Source organism: Triturus cristatus, chromosome 7 (genome assembly GCF_964204655.1).
Source record: "Triturus cristatus chromosome 7, aTriCri1.1, whole genome shotgun sequence".
Classification (NCBI taxonomy): domain Eukaryota; kingdom Metazoa; phylum Chordata; class Amphibia; order Caudata; family Salamandridae; genus Triturus; species Triturus cristatus.
In genome coordinates, this window is record NC_140590.1 from 167,996,409 (window position 1) to 168,011,571 (window position 15,163).

At 44.5% G+C, this 15,163-nt stretch overlaps 1 protein-coding gene across 1 annotated transcript in view; it reads left to right on the forward strand.

The window, feature by feature from the left end:
• Positions 1–15,163, forward strand: part of LOC146809134 (uncharacterized) — a 277,381-nt gene that overhangs the window by 13,416 nt on the left and 248,802 nt on the right. The window contains exon 4 of the mRNA XM_085615949.1: positions 13,496–14,722. Coding sequence (XP_085472075.1) covers positions 13,496–14,722 — 1,227 coding nt within the window. The remainder of the gene's footprint in view (positions 1–13,495; positions 14,723–15,163) is intronic.

Genomic DNA, 15,163 nt, shown 5'->3' on the forward strand with positions numbered 1-15,163 from the left:
ACTTATTAAATATAATCAGGGAACCCAATGTTATACTATAGAAGAGGTATACCTCACAGTAGTGAAAACCGAAAAGTTAAAAGTACGTTTCCAACATTTTAAATAAACTGCACCCTGCCCTCTGGACTATGAAGAGTGCTCCCTAAGAGAGACATATATGTATTAAAAAGGGAGGTTTGGGATGGCAAGAGGATGTTCTTGCCAGTTTGAAATGGTAATTTAAAACTGCACACACAGGTTGCAGTGGCAGGCCTGAGACATGTTTAAAGGGCTACTTAACCCCTTCAGTGCCGGGCATTGCACTAGTGGGTGGGGTTCATGACGAGATAGTCTCGTCATGGGCACAGCGCAACCGTGCTCCATGACGAGACTATCTCGTCATGGGCACTGAAGAGGTTAAGTGGGTGGCACAAGAAGTGCTGAAGGCCCACTAGTAGCATTTAATTTATAGGCTGTGGGTGCACATAGTAGCACTTTACTAGGAGCTTACAAGTAAACTAAATAGGCCAATTGGGTGTAAGCCATATATACCATGTTTAAACGAGAGAGCACAAGCTCTTTAGCACTGGTTAGCATTAAGTCAGCATCTAGAGTCCTTAGGCCAGCAAAAACAAAGTCATGAAAAACAGGAGGATTGAGGCCAAAAAGTTGGGAGAAAACCACACCAAGGATGTCAGGTCCAACAGTAATGTTATAAAGATTGCAGTATGTTTTATTTAGTTATATTATTCTCTCAGTAGTATGGAAAACATTCTCGAGGTCTACATGGGCACAGTAGAGAGGGGGTTAGGCTTTTAAGTGCCAACGAGATCAAGTAATGTTTCAACTATTGAACTACCCTTTAGCGAATTTCTTTTAGGCGAGGGGTAAGATTTATTAACAAGTTTGTAAAGTTGTGTGTACTGTTGTGTTCGATATTTTGCTAGCTGGACACAGCCCTGGCAACAATCTTTAGTTCTCAGGTTTCTTGGATTGTAGATCTACTCTCCTCTTACGGATATACCGATTTTTAAAATGGTGCCCCCAACCTAAATTGATGCACTTTCAATCATACTTTGCCAGAATATTCCCGAAGCCCAGGATGAAAGAACTTTGAACATTAAGTCCCCTCAGTTCTTCATCTGCATTGCCTTGTTATACATAATGAGATTATTTAATGAATCTAAGAGCTTTTAGCAACTGAACATAGCTATCTTTCATAAGCCTGCGTGCACAGTGTAAAATTATCCGAAAGCGTCATAAGAGTTAGAAGTTACACATTCCTACTGATTTTTGTTCCCTGAGGAATTATCACCCAAACGCCACCGAGATATCCTCCTTGGCCCTTCTTCCAATGTAGTTCGATGGAACGTGTATGTCTCGGGCCAGGGGAGCAGATTGTCACATGCACACCTGGCGCCTCTATCTCGGAGGGCGCTTTTCATTGGACACTGGAAGCTGTGATACTCTGTGGCTTCTAATCATCTCCAGATGGGGGTGGGAGGGGCTATACCAATATAACTCATCATGTGGAAACCTTCGTCATTTTTAAAAGTGTCATTTAGTAGGTATTTCAATGCAGGCATCTGGTCTTGCCAGGCATGCCACCCACCGCAGAACAATTTACCTCCCTCGGGTTCCTATATAACCATATGAGCACATATTTCTTCATAGATGGTTTAGTAGCAGGATACATTTTGTGCTAAGGGTGTTAAAATTATGGCACTGAAATCCTGATGCACACTGTTATTCATCCTGGTGTTAAGCTAATCACTTAAAATAATAAACCTTTTTGCTGTTAAATTCTCTTAAAATGAAAGCAATTTCAGCGGAAAATATACTCTCAATTAATTATACATCAAAATTCACTTCTTAGCTTCCAATTTATTTAATAATACATTCATAAATTCCTGTTTCACTTAACACACTGACCCCTGCACAAGGGAGAGCAGTTACCAGGCCCCATCTGGGCTCTCTCTTGACCACACAATAAACGTGGCGTCATCACCAGGCTCATAAGAATCAACCAACCACGTTTCTTGAACCATATGGATGAATGCTGTTACAGGAAGCCAGCAGAATCATAAGAATTCCAACAACGTTTAATGCCAGCAATAATCCAGGACAACAGAGTGATGGCTTCGGAGTGGAAGGAAGAGGGTGATGCAGTGGCATGTACAGGGCAATGCTGTGCTCCCATCCTCAGCTTCACCTCCAATAGGCATGTCATCACAAAAATATTCAACCACTCTTTCTGTGTCAGTTCCCGCAGCAAAAAGAGCAAAGACATTTAATCTTGAGTGATCCTTCAACTACTAACTTCCTGGGAAAGCTCTCTTTGAGGGGAGGAGAGAGAGTTTGTCTACTCTAAATCTTATTTGGTCCAAGTGCAGGGTCAGCCTAAAAAACCCATAAGAGAACAGTTTTATTATACATGGCTTGTGAGGGACACTTCATTACAGTGACCACTTCAACGTCAAGGTATTTCATCGTATGCGCTTCAAGGACAGACCCTAGCCATGCAAGCATACGCAATATTCCCAGTTTTAAGGAGCCGGTCATGGGCGGATAGATGTGAGCTATCATGGCTCCCTAGTTTCTGGAGTAAATGATCACAGCGCTATGTGACATCAAAGTCCTAGGACTTGGGTGCATTATTGACCTCAATTATTTTATTTTGAAATGTTGTTTAACTCCCATTGAGGTTCACATACCTTGCTCAGGTCATTGTTTCAATCACAATCCAATGAGTGTCTTTCCCCTCAGTGCTGCCTCTACTGCCTATTCCATACCTGGCCAGTTTTATCAAAACCTTGCGGCCGTGCAGAGTCCCAAAAAAGTGTACCATATTGTCTTAAAGTCATGAATTAGTATTTACTTTTCAGCACAAAAACCTAAAGTAATTCAAAGTAGCTTTTTATGCTACTTTGTGCTACTATGCATAGGGGGCATTTAATAGATGCCACATGGGTGTTCCCACGCGACTACCCATGGATTTTGATGCAAATCCCTATCTACTAAAAAAACTATATGGAGGGCTTTTAAGCAACAACTTTTACTTCCTTAAGATAGATGTTATATTTGAGAAACGTTCTCTTTTCTAAAAACATTTCGAAGTTTGCACATGTACTCTCATGTGCAATACTCATTCAAAGGTAGAAACGTTTTAGACTATGCCTATGAACATTATTTTGTACTGGAAGATTACTGTCCAGTACAAAACCTATGCTCGGCATCAGGTAAGTGCAGTGCGGGGAGGAATGGGGGGAGTCGACAGGCGGCGACAAGGGATAATAAAATTGAAATCAATAAAACCACTTACCTTGCACTCACCGCATCGCCAGGTCACAAAACTACGTCAACACCTCACCTGGGGTAGCAAGCACTATATGAATGCAAACCCTTCCCTCTTCTATCCCTCCACTATCCTTTCAACCCAAATAACAGACTAACATGTTCACTGTTCAAATTAATTTCATATTTCCTTAGACTAATTCACCACTGATACTGATCCAGAAACTGCCTTACAACTACAAGCTTTATCCTCAGTATATGGGCTAAGGGCTCCTAATGGGCGAACTAAGGCTGATCAGTTGGGGGCAGGCACTAATAACAAACCAGCACATACAAGAAGTATTGATTATGTTTTATTGGACTGATGGCAATGATGGAAAGAGACCATAATCCCCTGTGCCATACTTTGACTGATTTATCCGACAGGTCTGTGCACAAACATGTCCTTCTACCTTCCTCGCATACAGCTCTCCCTACAAACGATATATGCAAGTTAGAGTGGGGTAAGGTAACAGATAGTCCCGAGATATTATCTGCGATTAGATCAGACCTGGAAGATATTCTGGTAATGCTCAATGATGATTCTGCCACAGTGGCAAATATTAATACCCTTATGGAGATTCATAATACATTATTTATTATATACCCACCAGAGCTACGAGGGTGTTCCTGGTTTAATAAAGAATGTAAGCAGGCAATTAACGCGCTAGCCAATGTCATAAATTATGTTGGCCCATCTGATTGGGGTGCACACTTCTCGAATTTATACTCCGATGGTAGAAGAAACTCTATGGAGGTCAACAAAAATTCTGAAATAATCGCGCATCTCTCATTACTTTTGATCAAAATTGACAATCTCATTAGTGCTCTGGACTCCACTGCCAGTGGTCGTGCTGCTGGACCAAATGGCATACCTGTTGATTTATTCAGATTTAAGAGGGATAGCTGGATCAAGTATTTACATGCCCTGGCGAACGGAATCGTAAGGGGTGCTCCTATCCCGGAGTCTTGCAAGGGTATGGAGGTGATCCCTATCCATAAAAAGGAGGACAGATGCTTGGCAACTAACTATTTTTCAAGTAGCCTGATAGATTGCGCACAAAATCTTTTTTGTCGGGCTTTATTAAACAAAATTCAATTATGGATAATGAAAAGGAAATACAGTCTCCCTGCCAAGCTGGTTTTCATAAGAAAACCAGCATGATTGACCAAGTGTTTCGCTTTTTGCTAATTTACTGGAAGGTAATAGTAGTTGAATAGGGAAGCCTATCCGTGGCCTTCGCAGACCTTCAGTCGGCTTTTGATCTGGTTTCCTGCTACAAGTTGTGGGAGGTTCTTAGGAACATGGGCATGCCTCCTTCCATACTAGATTTGGTCATTCTCCTGCATGAAGGACATCACGCAAGAATTGGGTGGGGCAGCCAGGGACAACTCAGCAACCAGTTTTCTTTTGCCAATTGTGTTAGACATGGATGTGTCTTGGCGCCCACCTTGTTTTCCCTCCATTTGAATGATGTGTTCAGTCACTCAACAATATTCTACTAAAGCACCCAAGTTGGTCTCTGTAAAAGTGCCTATTTTGCTCTGTGCAGACGATGCATTATTAATTTCCAAAACCTCAGGTGGGCTTCAACGATTGTTGTTCATATACAACATAAAACATTCAAAGGCAAACTAGCTCCAGGGACTGCATCACTTGAGAGGGTAGACTCTTTTCATTATCTGGGGATTAACCTATCATCCAACATGACCTGGAAAGTAAAAAAAATTACCGTGGAGCATAAGCAACATTTGTAAAGGGCACTCTACCTCCTTTAGTAAGCGTATTGCCCCTGCACTTCAAATATATAAGGCGAAAGCTGTTGGATCAGCTCTGTATTCCTCCAACCACAGTCCATGCAGGTAACAGCGGTGGAGCGGTAGAGCCGTGTAAGGGAGAATTTCGAGGGACGATGCTGAGGGAAAATTAAATAAATCATTAATTTTCCCTCTGCATCGTCCCTCGAAATCCCTCCTTACACGGCCCCATTGCTGTTACCTGCACGGACCGCAGCTGTATGGCTCTGAATTATGGGGGTTAATAAACTGTACAGGCCTTACAAATTCAGAGAACAAATTATTTAGAAGCTTGGCCCAGCTCCCGTGCAGTACTTCCCATTTTGTTTGTCATGGCCCATAAGGCAAAATGTCGGCGTCTATTATTTTGGAGGAGGATCTGGACCACTCCGGAGCTCATTCACTGTGCTTGATAGCTTTAATAAAATTGGTTGGCTTGTGCACCTAAAAAACAGCCTTATTCGCTTGGCCTCAAAGATTGGTGGGAGACTCCAGCATGCTATTCTGCGCCTTCAAAACAATTGTTAAAAAAGCATTGAAAATGCAACAGGTCTCGTCCTCGTTCAAGTTAAAGCAATTCTGTTTGTAATTAGGTGGCTTTTTAGCTTTGCTTTTATTAATGTTTTTCAAACTTTCATGTACATAACATGCATATGTATGCATGCATTTATATTTGTATTTATATAGATATGCAGATGTATATATATGTTTATATATGTATGTATATATACACATACATACATATAACTGCATATGCATATATGTGCATATGTATATATATATATTGTATCCCAAAGTTCCTGCATTCGAAGACACACTCCAGAGCAGTAAGTAAAGGCAACCGGCATTTCATTTTCCTTTCTTTTATTGATTAGGCCCAACGCGTTTCGTAGACTTTTCTTCTTGTTCACGGGCAAAACGTCTGTAGTAGCGTAGTCATTGGAGAGCACTCCCCTTTTAATGCACAAGATGTCAACGCCCTCAGGTGGGGCTTTCTATTGTTACTCACTAATGTGCTGTATGCTGGGGCGTGTAGTACATAGTGCCTCCTTTTCCAAAGTGGGTTTCACGCTGCTGCAGATTATTTATCGTTTCCTTTTATTTTCTTTTATGTCTTGGCCCACAGTGGGCTTCAGGAAAATAACGTCCGGTTCATTAACAAGCCAAGCTGCTCTCCCATGCACAGGCTGCGAATAGTTCTGTGTCTGTGTGGCCTCTTAACTCACGAGTGGTGCAGTCTTCACGACTGGAAGTGCCGTTAATTATTTTGTATCCCAAAGTTCCTGCATTCGAAGACGCACTCCAGAGCAGTAAGTAAAGGCAACCGGCATTTCATTTTCCTTTCTTTTATTGATTAGGCCCAAAGCGTTTCGAAGACTTTTCTTCTTGTTCACGGGCAAAACGTCTGTAGTAGCGTAGTTATTAAGAGCACTCCCCTTTTAATGCACAAGATGTCAACGCCCTCAGGTGGGGCTTTCTATTGTTACTCACTAATGTGCTGCATGCATATGTGTACATATGTGTGCGCGTAGAGAGAGGTAGAGGTATTGGTAGAGAGGTAGAGAGGTAGAGGTAGAGAGTGAGTAGTAGAGAGTGAGTAGTAGAGAGTGAGTAGTAGAGAGTGTAGTAGAGAGTGAGTAGTAGAGAGTAGAGAGTAGTAGAGAGTGAGTAGCAGAGAGTAGTAGAGAGTAGTAGAGAGTAGCAGAGAGTGAGTAGTAGAGAGTAGTAGAGAGTGAGTAGTAAAGAGTAGTAGAGTGTGAGTAGTAGAGTGAGTAGTAGAGAGTAGTAAAGAGTGAGTAGTAGAGAGTAAGTAGTAGAGAGTGAGTAGTAGAGAGTGAGTAGTAGAGAATAGTAGAGAGAGTAGTAGAGAGTGAGTAGTAGAGAGTAGTAGAGAGAGAGTAGTAGAGAGTGAGTAGTAGAGAGTAGAAGAGAGTGAGTAGTAGAGAGTAGTAGAGAGTGAAGTAGAGAGTAGTAGAGAGTGAGTAGTAGAGAGTGAGTAGTAGAGAGCAGTAGAGTGAGTAGTAGAGAGTGAGTAGTAGAGAGTAGTAGAGAGTGAGTAGTAGTGTAGTAGAGAGTGAGTAGTAGGGAGGTAGATAGAGAGAGACAGGCTCTGAAGATGAAACCACGCCTCTGTTTCCGAGGGACATCTGTGTCACTGCCCCAGGGCAGCAGCTCTAAAAGAAAAGAGTGGAAGTGAAAGCACAGCAAGGCCAAAAAAAGGAGGGGCAGGGTTGTTTAATGGATGGGGAAGGAGATGGGGGGGAGGCTATTCGTTCACTGAGCACAACTGTGCCTTGGCTGGGGTTTACATCGAATGACGCGGCTCAGGAGTAAACATATAAAGTAAGTTAGGGGCTAGGCAAGTGGACAGGAGGCACTGGGGTACAGGGGCTAAAAATGCAAAGAGCAAAGCCCTGACTGGCGTACCCCAGGTGATATTCAACCAGTATTAAGCAGCACCAATGGGACTGCCAAGGTGATGCCTAGTGTTCTCACCCGCCCCCAAGCTCTCCTCGCTCTACCTACCCTCACTGCTTTAGCCCCAAGCCGCGTACTTCAACTATCAGAGACTCCAGGCTCTCGTCACTGGGTTTCATATGCTCAAAGCGACGGCACCCTCCTCTTCCCATTCCCTATCTGCGCGGCTTTCTCTGATAATTTCCTCCTGATTCCTCCACTCTGGAGGGGCCAGCCTGCGCAAGGAAACTGCAGTCTCACTGGGTTCGGCTGGCTTTGATCATGGGCTCTAAGCCCCACTCCGTAATGCTCAAATGCGGTAGACGCTGCTTGCTGCCTCTCTTTGCTCTGCCCTCGCTTCACTCTCGCACCGCTCCACACAGGCGAACCCGCCCCAAGCTCTCCTCGCTCTACCTATCCTCACTGCTTTAGCCCCAAGCCGCGTACTTCAACTATCAGAGACTCCAGGATCTCGTCACTGGGTTTCATATGCTCAAAGCGGCAGCACCCTCCACGTCCCCTTCCCTATCTGCGCGGCTTTCTCTGATAATTTCCTCCTGATTCCTCCACTCTGGAAGGGCCAGCCTGCGCAAGGAAACTACAGCCTCACTGGGTTCGGCCGGCTTCGATCATGGGTTCCAAGCGCCACGCCATAATGCTCAAATGCGGCAGACGCTGCTTGCCTGCCTCTCTTTGCTCCGCCCTCGCTTCACTCTCGCACCGCTCCACACAGGCAAGAGAAAGTACCTTGCAAGTTGCTGTGACGCTTGAATGTGAAAGCACTCCACAATCCCCTTCCAAACTGCAATCAAGCGCTCGACATGAAGTTTTCGTTTGGCTTTTTCTGCCATCCCACTTTGACGGCCTCGCCTGCTAAAAGGTTTCTTATCTTAATGGGGCCATGTGTTTGGCCCCATAAAGATAAGAAACCTTTTGCGACGCAAGGAAGGCAGATGAGCCCGTCCAAATGGGATGGCTCAAAAAGCAGAACGAAAACGTCATTACCAACTCTTTTCCAATGGCTGCCCATGACGCCTGCCAATGGAAAAGAGGGGCGGGGCTTAATGCCCTTTTCACAAAATACCCCAAATCATTAAATCTCGCCAGCGAGACTGCGCATGTGCGCACCCTACGCCAGGCGAGACCTAAAAAGTTCTATTGAAGCTGGGTGGCACAGTCGACTGTTCGCTCTGTACGGGGATCATAACTGACAGGGGAATGTATTCATTTTAAATGCACCAGTTCTTTCAAACCCTATTGGGATGCGACCTCCGTACTTCTGGTGAGGGAACTGTGTTTCCAGTTTAGGGTTGGTACTCTTCCCTTAAGATCATTCATCAATAAATGGAATGTGAATTCATCAGCCTCGTGCCCAGCATGTAGCAATGTGGTAGAAACTGTTGCCCATGTCTTCTTTAGAAAATGGAACCCTTGTGATACTGTAACACACGTGTTGATGCATGCATATGCCTACAGCATGATGTGACACCCAGCAACAGCCGTGTCATTGCACCTTTTTTCGTCTATCTAGCTCTGCGCTATCTGGACCAGTTCTTCCACTACTAGTACTCATGGCCTCATTCGTGTTATTTGTTGCAGTGTGTGCTGCTGCACACTTGTTGAAAGTTTAACCTTTATTTTTAATATTGCGGTTATTGCTGCTGTAAGCCTCCTTTTCCTGGTTATTGAGGTATGAATTTGGGCTTGCCAATGCTTTTTCCATCTAGTAGTTTTAACAAGAAAAACCTATAAAAGATGGACTTTGATGAAATTAAGGGTCCCTTTAATGACATTCATGCCACCAGATACTGCTGCAATATTGTGGGAGATCTAACATGGCCGGTTTGGGCCTCCTGTAACCCAACAAGGTTCCTCTGAGCTCCACTGAAGATGGGAGCACACTTTGCTCCTGAGTGCTCAGAAGTGGGCACACAAGTTATTTAGTTGTGTTCTAGACTGCCTCATCCCTACCCATTTTATCTAAAAAAACACTTTTCCAGTTCTTCATATGTATATGAAGCGTTAGGCTAAGTACTTTTTTCTTTTTTTTCCGATCTGAGTTGAATCGATAATTCTCTTGAACTAAACGCAAAAGCGAGGAGGGTAGAAGCAACACAAAGGGTGTGGTGATGGAGTAAGCAACACAGAGAGTAGGAGGGATGAAGGTACTTAGATGCCGTGGGTGCTGGGAACAATGAGAGCGGGAGCAAAACAGAGGGTGGGTGAAGTATACCACATGGGTGAGAGAGCAACATTTAGCACATTAGGCAGAAGAGGTAGAAGCACATGCATGATAAAGCAAGGGAAAGGTAGCACACAAAGGCTAGCACAAAACGAAAAGGGTAACAAAAAAACCACATGGCCAGAGAGAAACATGGATTGTGCTGAGGGGGGAAGAAATGTACACAAGGGAGTAAGATGGAAAACTCATGCACTCTCATGAAGTGCTTAAAAAAACACACCAAGTAGTGTCTGAAAAATAAGCAGTTGAAGTACACAAATAATTAGGTCAATCTCACCGGAAAGGGACAAACACAAGAAGAGAAAGGAAAACCCTCACACAAGCTAATAAATAAAAAGCAAGCACATGAGAGTGACAATAAAGCCAACCAATGGTAAGCAATGGGTGGGCTGTAAGTAGAGACTCGGGGGCCGATTTATATCTTGGCGGTATAGATACTCCTTTGCCACAGAGTACCTATACGGTCAAGAGAATGATCCATCCACCCGATTTAGATGCTGGCAGACCCTAAGTTTAATGACGGTGAAGACTACTCCATCTCAGCCATGACTAAGCACCTCGGGCCATCAGAGGTTGAATGCTAATTATGCCCACCTAATTAAGACAGGCAGAATAACAGGTCAGTTTTCACTGCCCATCATCGCAAGGAAAACCCTGGCAGAAATGAACAGTAAAAACTGCTAAAGGCTCTCCTCGCCATGGGAGAGGACTTCCAGGACAAGTAGAGCATTTTATTTTTCATTTTCAAAAACAAAATCCCACTTCGGATGGAGCTGGGCACCAAACTGCAAAGACATTGACAGAAACCACCGTGACGGTGGCTCATGGCAATGATTTATAAATGATTGCAAGCTTGGCGGTCATGTGTAAAGCTGAAAGGACGGTTCCTCTACTAGAGCGACTGATTAGTTTACTCCATTGCCTTAGCGGAACAAAGGGCTGTCTGCCAGGATTGGAATCGTTCCTTAGTCTTTTTGCAAACTGAGTGCTTGCTCAGTCTGATAGGTGAGGCTTGAAAAATGGCAATTCGGGCAGTTTGAAAGATACGCTGTATAGATTTTTTGCAAGAACCGGGAGATAATTTGAATCTGTGCTTGCTGCAGGCAATCTTTATGGTAATACCAGGGACATCAACAGTAAAAACCAACACACAGACCATAAAACAGGTGGACCAACAGCCCACACACTGACCAGTCAGACCAGCCCTTCTAGCACTGCCAGCCCGACCCTGGAGGGAAATAAAGGGGCAGATTTATGACGACTGGTGCATCCCTGCAAATCAGCAGGGATGCGCCAGGTAAGATGTGTCACGCAAGTTTACCCTTGCGCCACCACAGCTGTGCCGCATTTACTATGTGGTGCATTGTGGTGCAAGGATAAACAGATGCGTAACGCACCTCCCGTCGGAAGGGTGGCACATTGCTGGAGTCGTGTCACAAGCGCAACGCAACTCCAGCAATGCTCGTGGCCTGCCCATACATAACGTGGTGCGTCACGCCTTACGCCTGCTTATAGCAGGCACAAGGTTTTGACGCAGCGGCGTCGGAAAAGTGACTGAGTGGAATCTTGTAGATTTCACTCAGGCACTTTTCCGAGGCTCTACTGCGCCGGAACACCCACATGAAACCTGACGCAGGTTTCATGTGGCGCAGGGCTTTACAACGTTACGCATCTCCCTAGATGCGTCACTTAGCAAATAGGGCGCAACATGGCGCATGGTTTACGCCACCGCTGCGTCACAGAAGTGACACAACGGCGGTGCAAAAGTGGCACAATGGGCTCGTAAATCTGCCCCCTAGTGTATTTCCTGTAAGTAGTGACAATTTCATGCTATTCTGGCATTTTCAGAAATATCAATCGTGCCATTTAGCATCAGAAAGATTGCCAACCAAGAAAGGCTTGTTGGTGCTAAGAGGCATATGAGCTCCTCACGTGTACGTTAAAGTTTATCCAGATTGAATGATTGATGCCCAGCAGGTTAACTCCAAGGTGTGGAATGCTTTATATCGTACTTAACGCAATCTCAAAGAAGTATGGAGAGGCTTTAACATTGGTTTTTAATTGACTCACTGGAAATTAGTTTGTCCACCTCAGAAGTATGAACATTTTAAATGGCGTTTCCGAGGCTTGATTGCTTGATTTTTATTTTGTTCTTAGTTTTCTAAAGTAGGTTCTTTAACCCACAGAGCTGCATACCTGGCTATCTTATAGCAGGGACACCACATGGGTTTCTTTGCTGAGGTCTGTACTTTAACCCACTGAGCTACATAACTAGCTATCGTATGTCAGCGGAACGGTAATCACCATGTGATGCTGTTGCCCAATACAAATAATAATTTTGGTCGTTTTTTATATTTTTGACACTTTTCTAGCGACTCTTAGGCAATTTCATACTCACCAGACCACTGAGAATTTGTGGGACATTTTCACCAGTGTTGGAGAGACTAAGAATGAATCTTTAGCCAAGACCTCTTGCAAAATAGATTACTCTTTCAATTAATATTCAGATTAGGTAACCATACCAGCAAATCTAATTGGCTGCAACTCATCCAGTTAGATTTACAAACACACCCAGGTCGACCAGGTGACAAGAGAGTGGGGAATCCTGCAGAAGCCCTAGCATGGACCGGTGGAAATGCTTGGAGCTCCTATCCGATGCACGCTGTGCGCCCTTTTTGGGAGTTTCTAGGACAATAAGTAGTGCTCAATAGTATTCTCGATGTTGGTAGCGAGTTCCTCCCTTTAGACATCTGACTCTTGCATATTTTCCATGTTATTCCTGCCTTACAATTACCCAGGCGCCCCAAGTTGCCTGAAACATAGCATGAGCCTATCCCTACGCGCTCATGATAACGTGCCTGCGGTCCTGTGGTGGAAGTGGGCTGCCTCCGTGGCGGAAGTGGGAGGTGGCCTCCTTAGAAAAACTCTGTGCACCAGCAATTACTATTTATGTATTTACTTTATGAACTAAGAAGTACTGCACAAGGATAACGTGAAATACTTGTGAGGGCCAATGAGTGATGGTCGGTTAGTGGGGCGGCCAGTGAGAGAAGTCAAGAAAGTGCATCATTTGTGAGACAGACGTTGATTCAGCTAAACTCCAGTGGTAGTGGAAGTGAAACCAGTCACTCATTGACCCAGATATATTATAGAGTTGCCCCGCCCTCCAGCCATTCGCCCACTCTGGAGCCTCTTATTCATTACTGAGAGAAAGGCAATGAGAGATCACTATAGAACTCTTATTGCCATTTGTACCTTCTCGTCCTCCTGCTGCCTTCATGAGCCCTGAGAGCTGGGGTAACACAGGTAGTGCCGGGAGCATCAAAGGGCTAGCCGAGGATAGCAAAGGCTACATCTGGCTACGACTAATTGACATCCATGACTGAGGAGTTAACGCTGAACATCAGTCTTGGAATATTACTCATCTATCTCGCCTGTGGTGCAATGTCGGCAGCAGATGAGGTCAATGTTGGGTAGTCTTCAGCTCCAACATTGGCAATATGCAACTGAAAGATTTCAGCATCCATGCAAAAAAATGAGCTCTTGTCTCACATGAACATGATCTACAGGTAGTTTGATACATATAAATAGGAATAAATGTAATGGAAACGTAAGTGGTGGTTACACCAAGAATATATAATTGTCCATGAACACCCAGTAACTTGTGTATTGCTTTTGATTTTTTAGGTACCAAACCCTTCGGCCCCCTGGGCAAAGAATTTATCACCGCCTGTCTGAAAAATCACAACAAACCTGGGCCAGCACGTTTCGAGGTCTTTGTCTCTGCTTACCATGATTCCACCACTGTTTCCATCATCGTCAACAAGTCCAACTTCCGGAAAGAATTCAATGTGAGGAAGGGCGAGACGCTGATAATTCCCATTTCTAAGCATCTGGAGATGTTAAACGGGGACATCTATGACTCCACCGTCATCATCAGGTCAAATAAGGTCATATCAGTGCTGGCACTCAACTCTCGCGAGGACAGCAGTGACACCATTCTGGTGCTTCCTGTGAATGAGGTGGGAAAGGAGTATTACGTAGTTACCCCACCCTCTGGGCATCAGGGGCAAAGCAAGGAATTCTTTGTGGCAAACTATGACTATTCCAACACGGTAGACATGCACCTCCAAGGATCTGTAACCTTTAAAGGGCAGAATTACAAACCAGGGGACACTCTCACCGTCAGCCTGCAGCCCTACCAGGTCATTCAGGTTTTAAGCAACGACGACTTGTCTATCACCAGAATAGTGTCTACAAGACCTGTTGCCGTAGCCAGTGGACACAGCTGTGCCGGGCGAGAAGGCTTATGCAGCCATATCTCAGAGCAGCTTCTGCCAGTTTCTCGCTGGGGGACAACGTTTGTGGTCCCACCGATGAATGTGGGCGGCAACACTGACATTGTATATGTGACTTCATCCCGAAATACAGATGTGGAGTATCAGTTGGGTGGAAGCAAGAAAACAAAGAATATGGTAGCTGGACAAATTTTGCAGATTGAGATTTCAGAAGGTAACACTCTCTTCCTGTCTGCTAGCGCTGGCGTCCAAGCCCACTATTACAACGGAGGTGGCAAAGAAGGAGACAAGTCATTCAGACCGTTCTTTGTTAGCATCAGCAGTGTTAACAATTACGGTACATCCTACAAGGTACTTGGGCTGCCCAACTTCGAAAATAACATTGCAGTCCTCACTTCAAAAACCTCTTCTGTCTCTGGACTAACCCTAGATCAAAAAGGACTCTCTAATCTCCAATGGAAACCTGTGCCAGGATGCGACTATTCTTGGGCAAAATATGACTTTGGAGCTGGGTTCAGCTGCCACACGCTGGACCTCGCCGATATTCCTTTCGGACTCCAGAGCATTGGATACGGCGATGGCAGGGCTTACGGATTTCCTGGAATCCGCATTAGTGGTGAGTTTTCTCTTGGAAACGTTTGCAATACCCACTGTATAAATGGGGGAAATAGTTTGCAATGCGTTATAACATTACTTAGCACATAAGAATGTTGGGAGCGCCATTGAAGACAATGAAGTGGTTGAGGGCTATTAATTTCTGGTACAGCCTTATGCTTCAGCATTCCATGTTTGTCTTGCTATTTCTAGAACATTCCGCCCTCATTGGGTGAAATAGTCTAACAGCCTTTTAGCCCTTTTGCCTCCGGCTATACCAGTTATTAAGTGCCCTCTCTCTTGTTATAGGCCCGAGTCGCAACTCAAGTTCAGGGCCTTTAACAACTGGTATAGCCTTCTGCGACGGGTTACAAGCCTATAGTAGAGGTTGCTTGAATATTAGGAAATAGCTATATCCTACTTTTCAATTCAAGAATGTTTGACAGTCATTATACAAACCATC